This window comes from Artibeus jamaicensis, unplaced genomic scaffold (genome assembly GCF_021234435.1).
Source record: "Artibeus jamaicensis isolate MK-2021 breed Jamaican fruit bat unplaced genomic scaffold, CSHL_Jam_final contig_384, whole genome shotgun sequence".
Lineage (NCBI taxonomy): Eukaryota > Metazoa > Chordata > Mammalia > Chiroptera > Phyllostomidae > Artibeus > Artibeus jamaicensis.
In genome coordinates, this window is record NW_026521810.1 from 8541691 (window position 1) to 8558943 (window position 17253).

At 40.1% G+C, this 17253-nt stretch overlaps 1 protein-coding gene across 4 annotated transcripts in view; it reads right to left on the reverse strand.

Moving 5' to 3' along the window:
- Positions 1-9389, reverse strand: part of MGAT4A (alpha-1,3-mannosyl-glycoprotein 4-beta-N-acetylglucosaminyltransferase A) — a 125553-nt gene extending 116164 nt beyond the window's left edge. For 2 of the 4 annotated variants that reach the window (XM_053664528.1, XM_053664529.1), the window contains exons 1-2: positions 8974-8996; positions 2138-2435 (exon numbers count right to left, since the gene is read on the reverse strand). In XM_053664528.1, coding sequence (XP_053520503.1) covers positions 2138-2231 — 94 coding nt within the window. In that variant the 5' untranslated portion in view covers positions 2232-2435; positions 8974-8996. Of the gene's footprint in view, positions 1-2137; positions 2436-8973; positions 8997-9323 lie in introns of those variants that run through there. The other 2 variants (XM_037137183.2, XM_037137186.2) reach the window with 2 other exon arrangements.
- Between the last annotated feature and the right edge of the window lie 7864 nt (positions 9390-17253).

Here is a 17253-nt window from a genome sequence, read left to right on the forward strand (position 1 = left end):
CTACAAAAAAGGAGGTAATAATGCCTTCCAGGGTTGTTATGAGGATTAATGACAGAATACACAACATGCACAGCACTGTTACTGCTTCTATCTATAAACTTATAGTATCATATTTGTTTACAGGCATCTTCCCCTACCAGTCCCTTAGCTTCTCAAAGTTGTGAAGTGTCTTACTCCTTCTCATATTCATAGCATGTAATATAGTGCTAGACACAGGCTAGGTACATAAAAGAGACCAAGGAATAAATAAAAAATAAAAATGATTAATCCAGCAATGTCAAGATTATAGAAACCATGCTTTCAATATAAAAATCAGAGCACGTAGTTAATGGGTATAATGGAATATCTGAAATCAGGTCCGCTCCAAAAAATCCAAGTTGTTTGACTACCAGGACAATCTAGAAAGAATATGAATGCTCAGCAGTTACAGTGATTATATAAACAATATAGCATTACAACCCAGAAGATTTTACATAACTATACAGGTCTCTGTTGATACCTAAAAGAGTATGGACAAAACACTAAGCAGAAAAACAGAACACATACAAGAGCGTGCATGGAAGCATTACAGAGCTATTCGAGGAGTGATAATCAAAGAAAACATATTTTTTATGTATATCTAAACAACATGGTGAAAGAATCTTATATTTTTTTAATTAATTTTGATTCTAAAGATAGCTTAATACAAAAAAAATGCTCATAATACCTTTACATAAGAAACAAGATAAATGGAATAGATAATCTAAAACTTTTAATCCCTTAAATACAGTGAGAAGAGCCAAGTTTCCCCATTATTAAAACTCTGAATAGGTAAGTTTCCTGACTTGAAAAAAAGAAATCCAAACACCCTTAACAAATTATGGTTAATTCTCTTACTTCACAAGTAGACTTTTAAGGCCAGTCATTTGTTTTGTTCATATCAGGGACAGTCAACAGATTGATTAAACTAACTAGTCAAAGCTCTCCCTGCATAGATCTTTTTCCTTTGGTACAATTAAAAAAAAAAAAACCTAAAATGCACAATCTGTCCACAAAGAAGAAAGGTCTTCAACAAGTTTTTCATTCATTTTTCTCCAAAGAGTTTCCCCCAAAATTAGAACCCAGAACCCAGCTCATGGGGGCCAGGAGTGGGGAGAGAAAAGAAAAAGAATACCATACTTGCTCAAAGCACAGAGCATATGTTTTTCACTTATATCAGCTTATTTATTATATACATATACCCGCAGATATATCAGTATGTAAATATGCATATCTATATAAACATGACAGAGAAAAATTGTCATGAATCCATCTTTTCAGTTATCTTTATACAAATCAGTAAAAAATGTCAGCAATAGCATCATCAAATAACCAGGTCATGATGACTATTCTAACTGGACTCTAACAAAACAAATATGCCCTCATCTCAACACCTCTATCTTTCTTGCCATCAACATTCCTTAGATTATTATAAGGAAAGGAGACAGGTAGAAAGCATGGATACAAATCTACTCCAAATAGTTTCTCTTCAAAAACAGTCCCCCAAAATGCATGATCCCGGAATATAGTTTCAATCACTAAACATATAACCTTTCTTAAAAACAGAGTTCAACAGTCTAACATAATTAATTTAAAATTTTTTTTAAGTTTTCTAATCAGAATTTCTCATCAACTTCTCATTGCCTAAAGAGCAATCTGTCAACGCAGGCAGCTTAAATCATTAACCACATAGCACCAAATCATTACTGTAATCACCATGTAAATTTCATGAAGTCGCCGATTAGATCCTTTTAGGCATTTTGAACAACATCCAGTAAAGGATGTTTATTAAACATTTATGATATTTAATAATAAAAATAAAGTGCAAAAACTCTTGATTATGCAACTTGCCTGTCATATATAATATAAAACACTGTTCAGTATCTGTTCAAATGATAAGATACCAAAAAAAAAACTAACCCCATTCAAATGAAAACTTCTGTCTCCTCTGTCTAAGAATATTGCTTCATTTTTATGTCAGAAAGAAACTGCTAGGCCCCCAGCAGATAGGATGCAAAATGTAGACTGTTGGGGTATTTAACCTAAGCATTTATGTACCATTAACAAAGCACAAAAGTCTAGTACATTTCATGCGCATTTTTAGAGATATTTCCCTTACCTTTCCCATTTTGCCATGTAGTATACCAAGATAAAGTAAGGAACGAAGTGATAAATGCTAAAATAGTGGCTACAGTTCCATTTCGGAGCCTCATCTCATTTCACCATCACACTGGTTCATATGTTAACAAAGTCAAGTGAATCCAGTGCCCCTGGTTCTGGGCCAGTGAAAACAGTCAATAAAAGAGGTTCATTCCAGATGCTCTGCAGAATATGTCTGACAACATCACCAGTCACAACTGCTATTCAGAATTGTCTTCACAGTCTTCATAGGTTGATATCTCAGGCTTTCTTCCTATCTAAGAGGAAAAAAGAAAGAAAAACTTGTTCAGTAACGCAAAATATTGGTTTCTTCATTTATTAGTCACCGTTACAAGCAGACTTTTGGCAGGGCCAAACTATGTCTATGAAGATTATTCCCACCTCTAAACCACTCATTTAATATACTAGGATTATAGGGTTTTTCTCCTCCGGGGGAAAAAAGCATCAAACTACATATATTCCCTCCTCATTTGTTTCGTCTGTGAAAAGAAAGTTATGGTTATGTATGTAAGGAGGTAAGTTGTGGGGCTCATTAAACATATAATAAGCCAGATTCCAAGCTGAGAACTCTAATGATCACACAATGGTTCCTGAGTAACATAATCTTCACTCTTCTCAGTTTTCCTATAGCACAATAACAGTTAATGTTTTTTAAAAATGTAAGAAAACTGACTACAACATACAAGGGTCAAAAAACCTGGATCTGGCTCCATCATTACTTACATGACAAGGTATGTCACTTTAGGCATTGCTCTTCAGGCAAATTTAATGCCTGCCCTCAAATTAGGAAGGTTTAGGCATTTTTAAAATGCAGCTATCCAACCAGAATACTGTATGACTGAGGATCCACCACTTTCTCACCACCCATCTAATAAAACTACTGAAAAAAAAAGGAGTGAAATGCAGTTCTCAGAGGTATTTGAGCAAAGGTGCCTAGCACATAATAGGTTCTCAATAAATATTAACTGTATTAAAAATAAAACCAAACAAAAAAACTATAACCAGCCACTTGTTCAGTTCACTTTAAGCATGGCTGGTCTCATTCCCTGGGGGCATATGAAGCACTCTGAGATGTACTTTGATTACTGGTGGCCTCAAGAGGACCCCAAGATGCACTTCACAATATGCTAAATTACACTCTAGTGGGGTGAGTTAATGCACCTCCAAAAAGGTCTACCAAGCCCAAGGGACAATTCTCTCAATAGAAGAATATGGCTGATTAAAGTAGCCACTTGCAGACAATTCTGAAACTAGCATCTCAGCTACTTTGTAAAACTGAACATTACTAGAAATCTCTACTGGTGAAGAAAGATCACTAAAGCACGTTATTAGTAATACGGATGCTAAACTCATTGAGTGTTTCCTATGTGCTGGGTCCATTATATATTTTTAAATTTAATCTTTATTGCACTTTCCCCACTACTATTTAGTCCCCTTATACCCACCGCTCCCCAGCAACTACCACACTGTTGTATAAGTTTTAAATCCTCACAGAATTCTATTAGGCAGGCATTATTAACCTGATTTTACACACAATAAAAATGAACTCAAAGAGAACCCTAATTTGTATGACTCCAAAGTCTAAACTCTTATCTACCAGATTTTTTGCCTCTCAAACTCATCCACCTGCACCCAAGCAGGGAGAGTGGTGCCAGGGATACTCCCAAGTCTCAGGTTATATGAAGAATATTCATAAGGTGTTAAGTTTAGCCAACAGTTTAAGTGCGAATTTTAAAAATGTTTATACTCCATAACAAACATGGAACAATTACAAAATAAGCTGCAAAATTCATAAGAAATCTCAAAGTTTAAACTTAGAATCTTGAACAAATTCCTTTTTCTATAGCCTTTGACTAACACCCCCCACACACACACAATATGTGCATACACAACCCTAAGGCACGCCTATAATCTTCCTTCACCAGCAACTCTGTGGTATAATATTCTAGAAGCACTGAACTCCCCAGCGCCACTTCCCTGCTTACTCTTACTATCTAAAAACAAGGAACTCAAAAGATATTCTCACAAGTTATCACTGGTTTCTAAACCCCAAGTTATTCATTTTCTATTGTTAATACAAGTTAACATCAAATATGTCCATGTCTACTGTTCACAATTTAAAATCTTCATGGTGAATTCTGTACTTTCAATTCCATAAAGTGCCTAATAATCTTATATAACTAAGCACCCAATAATAAGTTCTGATTATTAAAAAAAAGAAGTGATAACAGTGAACTATGTAACTTGGAATTTAAACCCTGGTATGGTTCCGCCAAGATGGAGGCATAGGTGGATGTGCCATGCCTTCTCACACAACCAAGATTAGAGAAAACTAAATATTAGCAACAGAAAACACAGCCAGAACACGGAAAATTGAACTTTTCGGAAGTCCGTTAACAACAAATTCTTCAGCCTGACCGGTAAGGGGCGAAACCAGCGGCTGGCGGAGCAGGGTTGCACAGGAGGACTCGGCCAGACGGACTCAGGCCCGCGGAATCCAGGCGCAGGGTCGGACCTAGTGAGAGACCGCGGGGGAGACGGCGGGGCAGCGGGGCTGCGTGTTGACTGAGGTCGCGCATTTGTGCGCGGGTGGATAGGCGAGGGAGTGGGCGGTTATACCGGGCCAGCAGGAGGGCGCTGCCATTTCCCTGCTCTGACCCCACCTCCACATGCAGTGTCATAACCCAGCGACTCTGAGTGGCCCGTCCCAGGTGAACCACCTAACGCACTGCTCCGCCGCACCCAGCTGTAAGAAGCGGCAGAGGGGGTCGCCATTTCCCCGCTCTGACCACGCCCCCACATATAGCGTCACAACCCAGCGACCTGGGAGTCCAAGGCACCGCTTCTCACACTTAAAGGGCCAGAACAGACCAAAAATGTCGCAAGTTCTTAAAGCCCCAGAGCCCATAGATCTAAGCGATGAAGAAATAGCAAAACTCTCAGACGCACAGTTTAGAACACTGGTCATCAGGATCCTCACAGAACTGGTTGATTATAGCCACAAATTAGACAAATATATGAAGGCGAAACTAATTGAAATGAATGGAATTGCACAGGACACCAATGGCAATGAAAAGGAAACTGGGACTCAAATCAATGGCGTGGACCAGAAGAAAGCAAATAATGGCCAAACAGAAAAGAGTCAAGGAGCAAGAATTCAAAGAAATGAGGAGAGTCTTAGGAACCTCCAGGACATCTTTAAACGCTCCAACATCCGAATTATAGGGGTACCAGAAGGGGGAAAGGCACAGCCACCAGTGGAAAACTTATCTGAACAAATAATAAAGGAGAATTTCCCCAATCTGGCAAAGGAAATAGACTTCCAGGAAATCCAGGAAGCTCAGAGAGTACCAAAGAAGTTGGACCCAAGAAGAAACACACCAAGGCACATCATAATTACATTAGCCAAAATTAAAATGAAGGAGAGAATCCTAGAAGCAGCAAGAGCTAAGGGGACAGTCACCTACAAAGGAGTCCCCATCAGACTGTCAGCGGATTTCTCAAAAGAGACCTTACAGGCAAGAAGGGGCTGGAAAGAGGTATTCCAAGTCATGAAATCTAAAGACCTACAACCAAGATTGCTCTATCCAGCAAAACTTTCATTTAGAATGGAAGGACAGATAAAGTGCTTCTCAGATAAGATCAAATTCAAGGAGTTCATCATCACCAAGCCCTTATTATATGAAATGTTAAAGGGACTTATCTAAGAAAAAGAAGTTAAAGAAACATGAACCATGCAAGGACAACAAACTCACAGTTATTAACAACCACACCTAAAACGAAAGCAAACTAAAAGGACAGCTAGATCAGGAGTGGAAACATAGAAATGAAGATCTCAAGGAGGGTTAGCAACAGGGGAGTGGGAGGAGGAGAAGGGGGGAGAAGGTACAGAAAATAAGTAGCATAGACAATAGATAGAAAATAGATGGGGGGCAAGAATAGCATGGGAAATATAGAATCTAAAGGACTTGAGACACATGGTCATAAACTAAAGGGGGGGTAATGGTGGGGATGGGGGGGTAGGGTGGAGGGGAATAAAGGGGGAATAGAACAACTGTAACAGCATAATCAATAAAAAAATTTAAAAAAAAATAAAAAATAAGATAGCTCTAAAAAAAGTCTAATAAAAAAACTGTATTAGTGCCCTAGTAACAATCAAGGAAAACCAATGTGTTTTGTGATTAGTGCTATCACTAGGAACTCAAGACTTTAAGTATTTGATATTTTCAATCTATTCAGTCATTAATGCTTTTTCTATTTAAAATGCTATCATATGTATCATATATTCTGAGATGATATCTGTCCTATATTTATTGTTTAAATAAAACTTGTTATTGAAAAAAATAAAAAATAAAAAATAAACCCTGGTATGACATTATATTGGGATGGCCAAAAAGTTCATTACGTTTTTTCCATGTAATGGCTCTAGTAGCACTTAGTTGTCTTTAACTCCATTTGAAACAATTTTGTTAGACTGTATTGTGACAGCTCTCATATCAGTGTGCATTTAAGACAAACATTAAAATTGGTAAATTTTTGTGCAGTCATTTAAACAGCAAAGATAAAAGAAGATATGCAACATTTTTGGCATTATGTTTTATTATTTCAAGAAACGTAAAAACACAACTGAAATGCAAAAAAAAAAAAAGACATGCAGTGTATGGAGAAGGTGCTGTGACTCATTAAACATGTCAAAAGTGGTTTGCAAACTTTCCTGGTACTACTGACACTTTGCCCGAATAATTTCTTGCTGTGGGGCTGTCTTATGCGTTGGAAGGTATCTAGGAGCACCCCTGGCTTCTACCCACTAGAAGCCAATAGCAGGAGATACTGACATACTCAAAATATCCAAATCAATAAATTTATTGGTGAAAATGAAAAATGTGTCTTTTATTTTACAGAAATACTAAATGGACTTTTTGGCCAACCCAACATAAAAATTGTATGACTTTCTGTTGCTGTTTTGTTCTAGTAAAAGATCTAAAAGTATATGGGTTAGATTAAACATTAAATTAATAATCACGGGTAAGTAAAGAAATAGCAAATCATAAAATTAAGGATATTTTAAAATAGTTTTATCAAAATAAAGCCCATTATGATAAAAGCCAGTATAAATGGGCAGAGACAATTAAAAGTGAATGAATTCTAAAAGCAAACTACAGATATATTGAAAAATATAAGAAATATTAAACAGAAGAACTTATTAAGCCCTGGTTTAAAGAAGATATTGCACTTATAATGAATTCTACTAACAAATAAGACCTAAAATTCTTCAAGAGAACTAAAGCAGCATTTTACTCAGGAAGAATGTAGTCATACATTTTAAATCAAGGTTTCCAAAATAATGAAGTTTAACTGCACAGTATAAGTGAAGGCTCAGGACAAGAGTAAAACTAATGATCTCTAGTCTTTTTTTTTTTTTTTTAATTGATCTCTGGGCCCTTAAACCAGGAGAGGCGATTGCTAGGCTGGACAACCAAAAGCCCTCTGGATTGACTAACTCAAGAGACAAAGTGACCCATATTTTAAAGTATCCAGGTTCACAAAAATCTTATTCTGAGTCTATCACTTTACACTTTTGAATCTTTAACGAAAAAGGTAGTGGCTAAAATTCCTAGTCATCTTCTCCATCCTGATAAAAATGAATGAAACTTTCAACTCTAGATCTCACACTGAAAAAAAATATTTTATTAAGAGATTTTTAAGGGCTACTGTCCTATGTTTTTATTATTAGGTAACAGGTTATTTTAATTTGTTCTCTGGACAGCTCTGTCCCATTGCTCATAATATTTCTGCTGAACATTTGACAAAGTCCTTAATCACCATCCTACAGACAAAGTGGAAGGAAGGAAGGAAGGAAGGAAGGAAGGAAGGAAGGAAGGAAGGAAGGAAGGAAGGAAGGAAGGAAGGGAGGGAGGGAGGGAGGGAGGGAGGGAGGGAGGAAGGGGCAATCATGAAATCCAAGATGTAATCTTTCTAACTTTATATACCACAATTACGTTACAATTCACTTATCTTACATTTGTGAAAGGATTAATATTTTTACTTAAAACATCTTACATAATTTCATCGTCCAGTACATTTTCGGATTTATACGTAAGAGTAAAGAAACCGATGCCATACCTGTTAGTACACTATTTTGTAAAATAATCAGAAAAGGAAACATAAAACACAAAACGCATAATATTTTACTCTAAATTTAGGTTCTAAATTCAAACAAACAACGTCATTATCTTATATCAGAATTCGTCCAACAGCAAAAGTACAACAGCAAAATATATGGAAACCATTAAACACATACATTGTGCCCGCTCATATTTCGCAATTCGGATTGTAAGCAATGACCGGGCTTCAGAGAACATACGCTGCGAGAAATAAAGCGGGCGCGAGAGGGGTATGACTGCCAGCTCATAAAACACGCCTTCGAGCTGTCACCTGGCACACTCAATGGAATCACACGGACCCAACCTAAGGGTCCCACGTGCAGCTTCCTCCATAAGTGGTGGGGAAATGGGCTGCTCTTTGACACCACACCATTACCAGGTCTTCACTTTGTAGGAAAATTCGCTACCGCGGCTGCACGCTCCCTCACCAAGGCAGGAGCAGCCCCTGCCTCTGGGCCGGGACCGCCTCGCCCCTATCTCACCCGGCCCTCGGCCCCCTGGAAACGCCTGACGGGGGCCCTCGATCAGCGAACAACTCTCACTTCCCCTCCGCACCCCCAAACCCACTCTCTCCGCCACTTTGCCCCAAAGTAGACCAGCCCCGCCGTGCAGGGCAGAGCCGGGAACGCACCAGGAGCCCGGCCAGCCACTGGAGAGCTCCCGGCACCGAGGGGCCGCACTGATGACTATAGGGGGCTGACACAGCGACCAAGGCACCCGGCCCACGCCCGGGCCCGGCCAGCGCCCGGACTACCGGAGCAGCAGCCCGCGGCGGCGCGCGAACTCCTGGCCTGGCCGTGGCGCGGGTGGCTCCGTTACCAGCAGGTGGATCCCCGGCGACCCTGTGCCTGAGAGGCCGGCAGTAGGTGCCACCCCTCAACTCTGTACCTCTCGGCACAGCCGCCCTTGCGCCACCACCTCCAGGCCGACAACTTCCCGCGGTCAGTCGCCGTGAGTACCCTTCACCCTCATCAGTCTTACCTCAGCCGCTACTGCTGCTGCAACTGCTGTTGCTGCTGCTGTTGCCGCCGCCAGGCACCCCGCCTCCCCGCCGAGACTCCGCCCCCGCCTCCGGAGTGCTGGCCGCCCCGCCCGCGACCCCGCCAGCCATTGGCCGCCGGGGCTTCGCGCCGTCCACTGGGCGCCCCCACGTGGCCGAGCCGCTCCCGTCAGTGGCCCACCCGGCTGTCATTTAGGGGCGCGGTCTCGTAGCCTATATAATTCTCGTGAGATCTGCATTTTCCTGCCCCTTCTTTCTATGTAGCGGCTGGGTCTGTAGCGGGATCCACTTGTCTGGTCGTAGACCGAAGGAGCTTGGCTTCTACCTGACGTCAGGCCGGCTGTCCCGCCGCCTGCCATCACGGAGGCCCATCGCGGCGGCGGCACCGCAACAAATAGCTTTAATCCTCCTGGCACGTGCAAAGGCAGTCTAGACGGCCAACAAAAGGCCTCTCAAGCCCTCGGCCTTCGTCTTGGTGCACAGCCTGGCCACTCTGGGCTGCCCACCACCGTGGGTGCGTTTCCCCGGACTTCCTGCTCGTTTAGCGTCCTGGTGACAGGTCTCAGGGGCGGATTCCTCCCTAATCCAAAAAGCTTCTGAGGCCTGCAGTTCTAGGCACCTCCCTGACTGTCTCTGATGGTTACGATACCTCCGGCCTTAGAGTTTTCCCCAATTTACAGATGAGGAGCCGGGTACCCAGGGACAAAGACTGGCTTAAGCGACTAGGAACAAGAAATATAACTAGACTTTAAATGCAGGTCGTTTAAGTGCTAAAGTCTGTGACTTTTCCACTACACCACACTGTTCTGCTCCTTTCCCCTGAGCCCCGTGACCTTAATCTATCACCATTTCCCATATTTTGAGATCAACTTCAGAACCAAATAGATAATCATTTATAGAAAGCCTGAGTGGTCTGACCCGGTTTTCTTAGTATCCATAGGTACTATGACTTGCGTTAATAAATTCAATTAAAAAGTTGGATTTAAAAAAACAAGTAACTACCATTGGGTACATCTTTGGGTACTTACCACATACCAGGCAACATGCTAAGAGTTCAACTGTGTTATCACGTTTAATTCCCATTTTTCATGAGGAAACTCGAGCTCAGAGAGTTTGTTTTAAGTCACATAGCTGGTGTGTGACTTTGAACACCAGAAATGTGTTTTTTTAACCACTATGATAATCCTTGTAACCACCTTGCAAATTAATATTTATAGGAAATCAGGGGCTCAAGATCAACAAAACATCCTTGCTCCTACCAAGCTCCTAAAGTAATAAATAGGTTCTTTTTAAAAAACAGTAATTCAAAGATTCAAAACTTTGAAAGACAAGCATCAATCAGAATGTGGGTTTTTTCGAGCAAAATTCCTTTATTTTTGTCTCAAATTGAAGTAATTAATGGTCAGCTGTGATGTCCATGGGTTTCTCAGCTGTCCTATGGTGAGTTCTCTCTCCATAACTGTCAAACTGTTTTAAAGGTTCAGAAAGAGATACATGATTCCCCCTCTTCTATGATTCCCCTCCAATTTAGGGGAGCAAACAAAAAGGGGTTTATCCACTATTCAGTAGTACTATGAACATACTTAGGCATGACAGTCATGACATTGAATGATAATGTCATGCTTTGAGTGCCTGAGAGTCAAATTTCTGTCTGCTTTGAGTGCCTGCTTTGAGTCAAATTTCCTGTATTTGATGACAAAGACATTTCCTAGTAGCATGCTGGCAATGGATTTCATGAGCAGATGTAAGCAATAAAAACTGAGACCATTCCAGGATACAACCTTTGATCCATTGTTTGATATATATTGCCTAAAATACTTCTTATGGATGGACAACTCTAGACCTTATCATACAGCGCTCTTAATGACAGACAAGCAAACTCCTTCTTGTAGATGAAGAAAGCACTGCCATTTGACAATGCTGGAGAAGCCACCAAGCCACATACACAGGATTGGCCGAAGACCTGACAGCACAGGTAGCTACTATCCCTATTTTACCGAGGAAGAAAGTGAGGTTTAGTTATGCAAATACAAGTAGTAATATAAGCAGGTAGTAAATGATCCAACCAGAATTCAAATCTAGAGCTGTTTGATGTCAGTTTCTACACCATCTGCTATACCACCTCTCTGCTCCCACCTTCAGGAACTGATAAACTTTTTGTTGAGTGATGAATATTTTAATATTCATCCTGTCAAGAAGGTATCAAGCCATGTAATATGAAAATATAGATATTTATTGAAGAAGATACAAGATATAAGAAATATTGTACAAAGGACAATGATGCCTCAGTCCTTCAAAGTAGGCACATTGGGACCTCACACAGTTCTCCCAGTTGCCATCAGCTGCCTTGTCATATTTGCCTGAATCTAATTGACAGTCTGAAATCTCTTCCCTTTCAAAGGTGACTTTAGCTTTGGGAAAAGCCAGAAGTCACAGGGTGCCAAATCTTCAACTGGTAAATGAAGCTGCCAGTCACCAGTTGCCCACTTCTGTCGCCTTCTGAATCATCCAAATAGTTTCCTCAGAGACATGTTCAAGCTTCATGCAAAATTGGTGCAGATTCATTGCTCTACTCCCTCAGTCATTTTAAATGCAAGGGCCACACAGTACACATGCTTACTCAATAGTGTCTACTGCCCCCACTGACTAGTACAGTCAGTTATTATTCATGCATGCACATTCCAGTCCACTCTCCTTGGCTGCCCAGTTACATTGATGTCCTGCAAACTGTTCTCATTATATTAATAATAGCTTTTCCCGGACAGACTTCACATGTATGTTTCTCAAGCTGACTATTTTTTTCTCTCTCAGTGTGGGAAGGAAATGAAAGCATTCACAAACATTCTATAAACATATGTCAGAGGAGAAAGGAAAGCCCGGAAGGACTAGCATCAAACACAGACTCAATGGGATTATTCGGGAAGACAGCAAGAATTCCCTCTGGATTCTGATTAGTGGCCAAACCCACCATTTAAGATAAAAGCGGCAGAAAAAAACCAACTGCCTTTTTGGGGGGGCCTTTCTGATAGTTTTTTGCTACTCTATCTGACAGCAGAGAGGCAGGTTTTTTAAGAAATATGGTAGCACAGTGCACTTGTCACAAACAATTCACATTTTAGTTCAGGAAAGTCTGGATTTCAGTTTTTTGTCTAGAAATGGGAATGACCTGGAATATAAGCCTCAAAGAATGAGTTAAGAATTGGTTGATTGTATATCTTAACTTTGCAGGTTACACAGTCCTGGATTTTCCAACCAAGTCTATGGTATTTGTTTTAAGCTATCAAAGGCACTCATTCCAAACCCCACTGAGTCCAATCTACCAGAGAGGATCCCCCAAAACCAGAATTATCTTCTGGAGAGTGGGCCTCTTGTAGTATGGGCTACCCCCACCAAGTGAGTGTTCTAGGAACCGATCTATATCAGCATACCAGCTGGTATTGTTGTGAGAGGCTGCACTCAGCTTTGGCGATTTTTTTTAGGAGGGGAGGGTCTTTTAACACATTTGTCCATTTCATGATAGGTGATATGAATGCACCTATCAGCAAGCTTGGTTAGCAGTTTTTGACCAAACATGGCATTACCCCTGTGCCCTACCCTTCCTATCACTCGATCCTGCCCTGAGCAACTCTTGTTTCCCCAGATGAAAAAAAGTCCTCTGTCAGGAGCCGACCAACAGTTGTCCCTTGACACAGTTGGGACGGATGAGATGCACCTGCACAGCAGAGGCAACTGTGGCTGGGTTCCTCTCTATCTCTCCCTTGCATGTTTGCCTTTGCGATTAATAGGTGGTGGGATTTTTAGACACCTGCATTTCAGGTCCAATGATATGCATAATTCCAATGAAGTTGTACAGAATGATTCCATTGGCCAGAGAACAAAGTCCCTGCTAATGAAGTAGCCCCTGAATATCTAAAAGTTGATGGAGTAACAGCTCCTCCTCTACCTTGGACAGGAATATGTATTAATCAGAAATAGACAGGCAAAGAAACCAGAGAAGCTGGTTAGCTACTACAAACTAAGCATGTAGAAACAATTACCAAGGACTTACAGTCCATATTACATAAAAAAGCATTTTAGACAAAAAGATAGATAGCTAAGTTAGACATCACAAAGGCCTTATAATGAATTTCCTAACCTCTGCTCGGTCTAGCGTACCCTTTTGCCCCATGTCAAATTCTAAGAACTTTAATAAACAATAAGACATTCAAACTCTGTACATAGAGCTATTTCAAATTGTCTGATTAATGGTTCTCCTGGTCCAGACAACTTTTGTTTGACATAACTGAAATGATGAAAATTATCATACTTTTCCTAGTTTACTTCTGTACTGGTTTTTTCTGCTTAACTGATCATGCCATGCACCTGTTCCTTTAATGTTATATAACAATCTCTATAAAAATAAAGCCTAAATCAAACTCTGAGAGTTTGGTCAGACCCACAGAGGCTGGCTGTTCTCCAGCATCCAATCGGTTGTCTGACTCGTCATTCGTTGCCTGGGCCGTCCATCCTTCGGGGAACCTGAACCCTGCCGAGGCTGGACCCTGGCAGTCCTCCAAGGGAAACGTTTTGCTGATGTGGAAGAGGTGAAACAAAAAATAGCAGAAACACTAAAAGGCATCAAAAACTGTTATGAGCGGTGGAAAAAACATCCCGATAGGTGTATGGCATCAAATGGAGAGTATTTTTAAGGTGACTGATGTTTAAACATATATGAATAAATACACAATTTTTTATAAATAAATTTCAGGGGTTTGGGGGGTCCCTCCTCATGTTTCTTTTTCTCTTTCCCATCAATAATCTCCTTTTCTATTACTCCATTTTTATTTCCTCTCTACTCTTGAAGTTTCTCACTTTGCCTTCTCTGGGCCTTTAGTTCACACACTCAGTGGAAATGGGTGAGTGCTTAGATAAGAAGTTCTGTCTGTGACTTCATACTATATTCTGTTTCTGCTGTGTGGTGACTGTCCCTTCCACAAACATTTTCTGAGTGCCTATGATGTGCAGAGGCAACTCGTATCTAACCACGGTATGCTCAAAGATGAGTGAGAGGTGGGTAAGAAATGAAGCCACAAGCCTAAGGTCCTAGGACAGAAGATCGGGTTGGGTTATCATTCAGATTCTTGGGGCAGGGAAGGCTTCTTGTAGGTGACATATGACCTAAATGCAGAGTACACATAGGAAGCTAATCTTTTCTTTTTGTTGCTTTTGATGGTGAGTAGTTGTCAATGGGGCCATGACTGCAGCCTACTAGCTCAAGTGTAACTTTTTTCAGTCATAAAATCTTCAGGAGGAATTGCATTAGGAGGTTCTTTCTGGCTTTTCAGAATGGCTTATTTGGAGGTAGTGGGAACCCTGTCATTTTACATGAACAGTGCACTCTATCACTATAGTTTAGAAGCCATAGCAGAACTAGGACCGGGATGGGCCATAACTCTTTTAACTCTTTGTTAGCTGGAGAGTGTTTCAGATACAGTGTACAAACTGTTTCTGTTGTGTAGACAGACAAGGCACATGAAGTCCAAGAAATTCATGAGAGAATTCAAATAAAACTATTTAGTATTAAACTCTAGGTAGAAAGTAAGGTTCATTCAGGTACAAGATAGTAGAGAACTACATTATTTATCTTATTTTATTGTAGTTCTATTGCAGTTGTCCCAGTTTTTCCCATGCTTTCCCCTGCCCCACCCACCCCCACTCCTATAGTCAGTCTGCACCTTGTTGTCCATGTCCATGGGTCCCTTGCACATGTTCTGTGATTATACCCTTCCCCTCCTTTCCCCCATTATCCCCTTTCCTCCACACCTCCAGTCACTGTCAGTTTGTTCCTTATTTCCATGCCTCTGATTCTATTTTGTTCATTAGGTTCCACTTATAGGTGACATCATATGGTATTTGTCTTTCATGGCCTGGCTTATTTTACATAGTATGATGCTCTCCAGTTCCATCCATACTAATGCGAAGGGTAAGATTTCCTTCTTTCTTTCTGCTGCATAGTATCCCATTGTGTATTTGCACCACAGATTTGGATCTACTCACTTACCGATGGGCACTTAGGCTGTTCTCAGCACTTGGTTAATGTGAATAATGCTGCTATGAACATTGGGGTGCATAGGTTTTGAATTAGGGATTCAGGATTCTTAGGGTATAATCCAAGCAGTGAGATCATTGGATCAAAAGGCAGTTCCATTTTTAGTTTTTTGGATGAAATTCCATACTGTTTTCCACAGTGGCTGCTCAAGTCTGCATTCCCACCAAGAGTGCATAGAGGTCCCCTTTTCTCCATGCCCTCACCAGCACTTGTTTGTTGATTCGTTTATAATGGCCATTCTGACCAGTGTGAAGTAGTATCTCATTGTGGTTTTAATCTGAATCTCAAATAATGCTTAGTGATGTTGAACATTTTTTTCATGTGTCTATGGACTCTCTGAATTTCTTCCTTGGAGAAATGTCTGTTCAAGTCCTTTGGCCATTTTTTAAATTGGATTGTTTGTCTTCCTGGTATGGAGTCATGTGAGTTCTTTATATATTTGGATATCAAACCCTTGTCCAAGGTATCATCAGCAATTATGTTTTCCCATACGGTTAGTTCGTTTTTCATTTTTTTATGTTTTCTTTAGTTGTGCAGAAGCTTTTTAATTTGATATCGTCCCATTTGTTTATTTTTTCCTTTATATCCCTTGTCCTAGGGGACATATCAGTGAAAATATTGTTGCATGGGATACTTGAGATTTTCCCACCTATGTTCTCTTCTAGGACTTTTAGGGTATCACAACTTATATTTAAGTCTTTTAATAATCTTGTGCTTATTTTTCTGTGTGGTGTAAGTTAGTGGTCTAGTTTCATTTTTTTTGCATGTACTCGCCCAGCTCTCCCAACACCATTTAGTGAAGAGGCTATTTTTACTGCATTTTGTGCTCCTGCCCCCTTTCATCAAATATTAAATAATCATCGGCTCTCTATTCTGTACCATTGGTTTATGTGTCTGTTCTTATGCTAGTACCAGACTGTTTTGATTACAATGGCCTTGTAATATAGTTTAGTACCAGGTATTGTGACCTCTTCTACTTTGTTCTTCTTTCTCAAGATTGCTGAGGCTATTTGGGATTATTTATGGTTCTATATAAATGTTTGAAATATTTGTTGTATACCTCTGAAATACATCATTGGACATCATTGATATTTTAATAGGAATTGCATTGAGTGCATAGATTGCTTTGGCTAATATGGACATTTTAATAATGTTAATTCTTCCAATCCATGAACATAGTATATAGTTCCATTTATTTCTGTCTTCCTTAATTTTGGTGTCCTGTAGCTTTCAGTACCAATTATTTATCTCTTTAGTTAAATTTATTCTTAAGTACTTTATTTTTTGTGTTGCTATAGTAAACAGGATATTTTTCCTAATCTCTTTTTCTGATATTTCATTGTTGGTGTACAAAAATGCTTTTGATTTATGAATGTTGACTTTGTAGCCCACTGTTTTGCCAAATTCACTTATGAGGTCAAATAGTTTTTTGGGTGGAGCCTACAGGGTTTTCCATGTATACTGTCATGTCTTCTGTGAACAGTGACAGTGTTACTTCCTCCTTTCCAATTTGGATGCCTTTTATTTATTTTTCTTGTATGATCACTGTGACTAGGAATTCCAATACTATGTTGAATAGAAGTGGTGAAAGCAGACACCCTTGTCATGTTCCTGATCGTAGTGGAAATGCTTTTAGCTTTGGCTGTTGAGTATAGTGTTAGCTATAGGGTTTTTTTGTATATGATCTCCATTATGTTGAGATATGCTCCCTCTACTCTCATTTTGTTGAGTGTTTTTTTAATTAGAAGTGGGTGCTGGAATTTATCAAAGCTTTTTTTAGCACCTATTGATATAATCATGTGATTTTTGTCTTTCATTTTGTT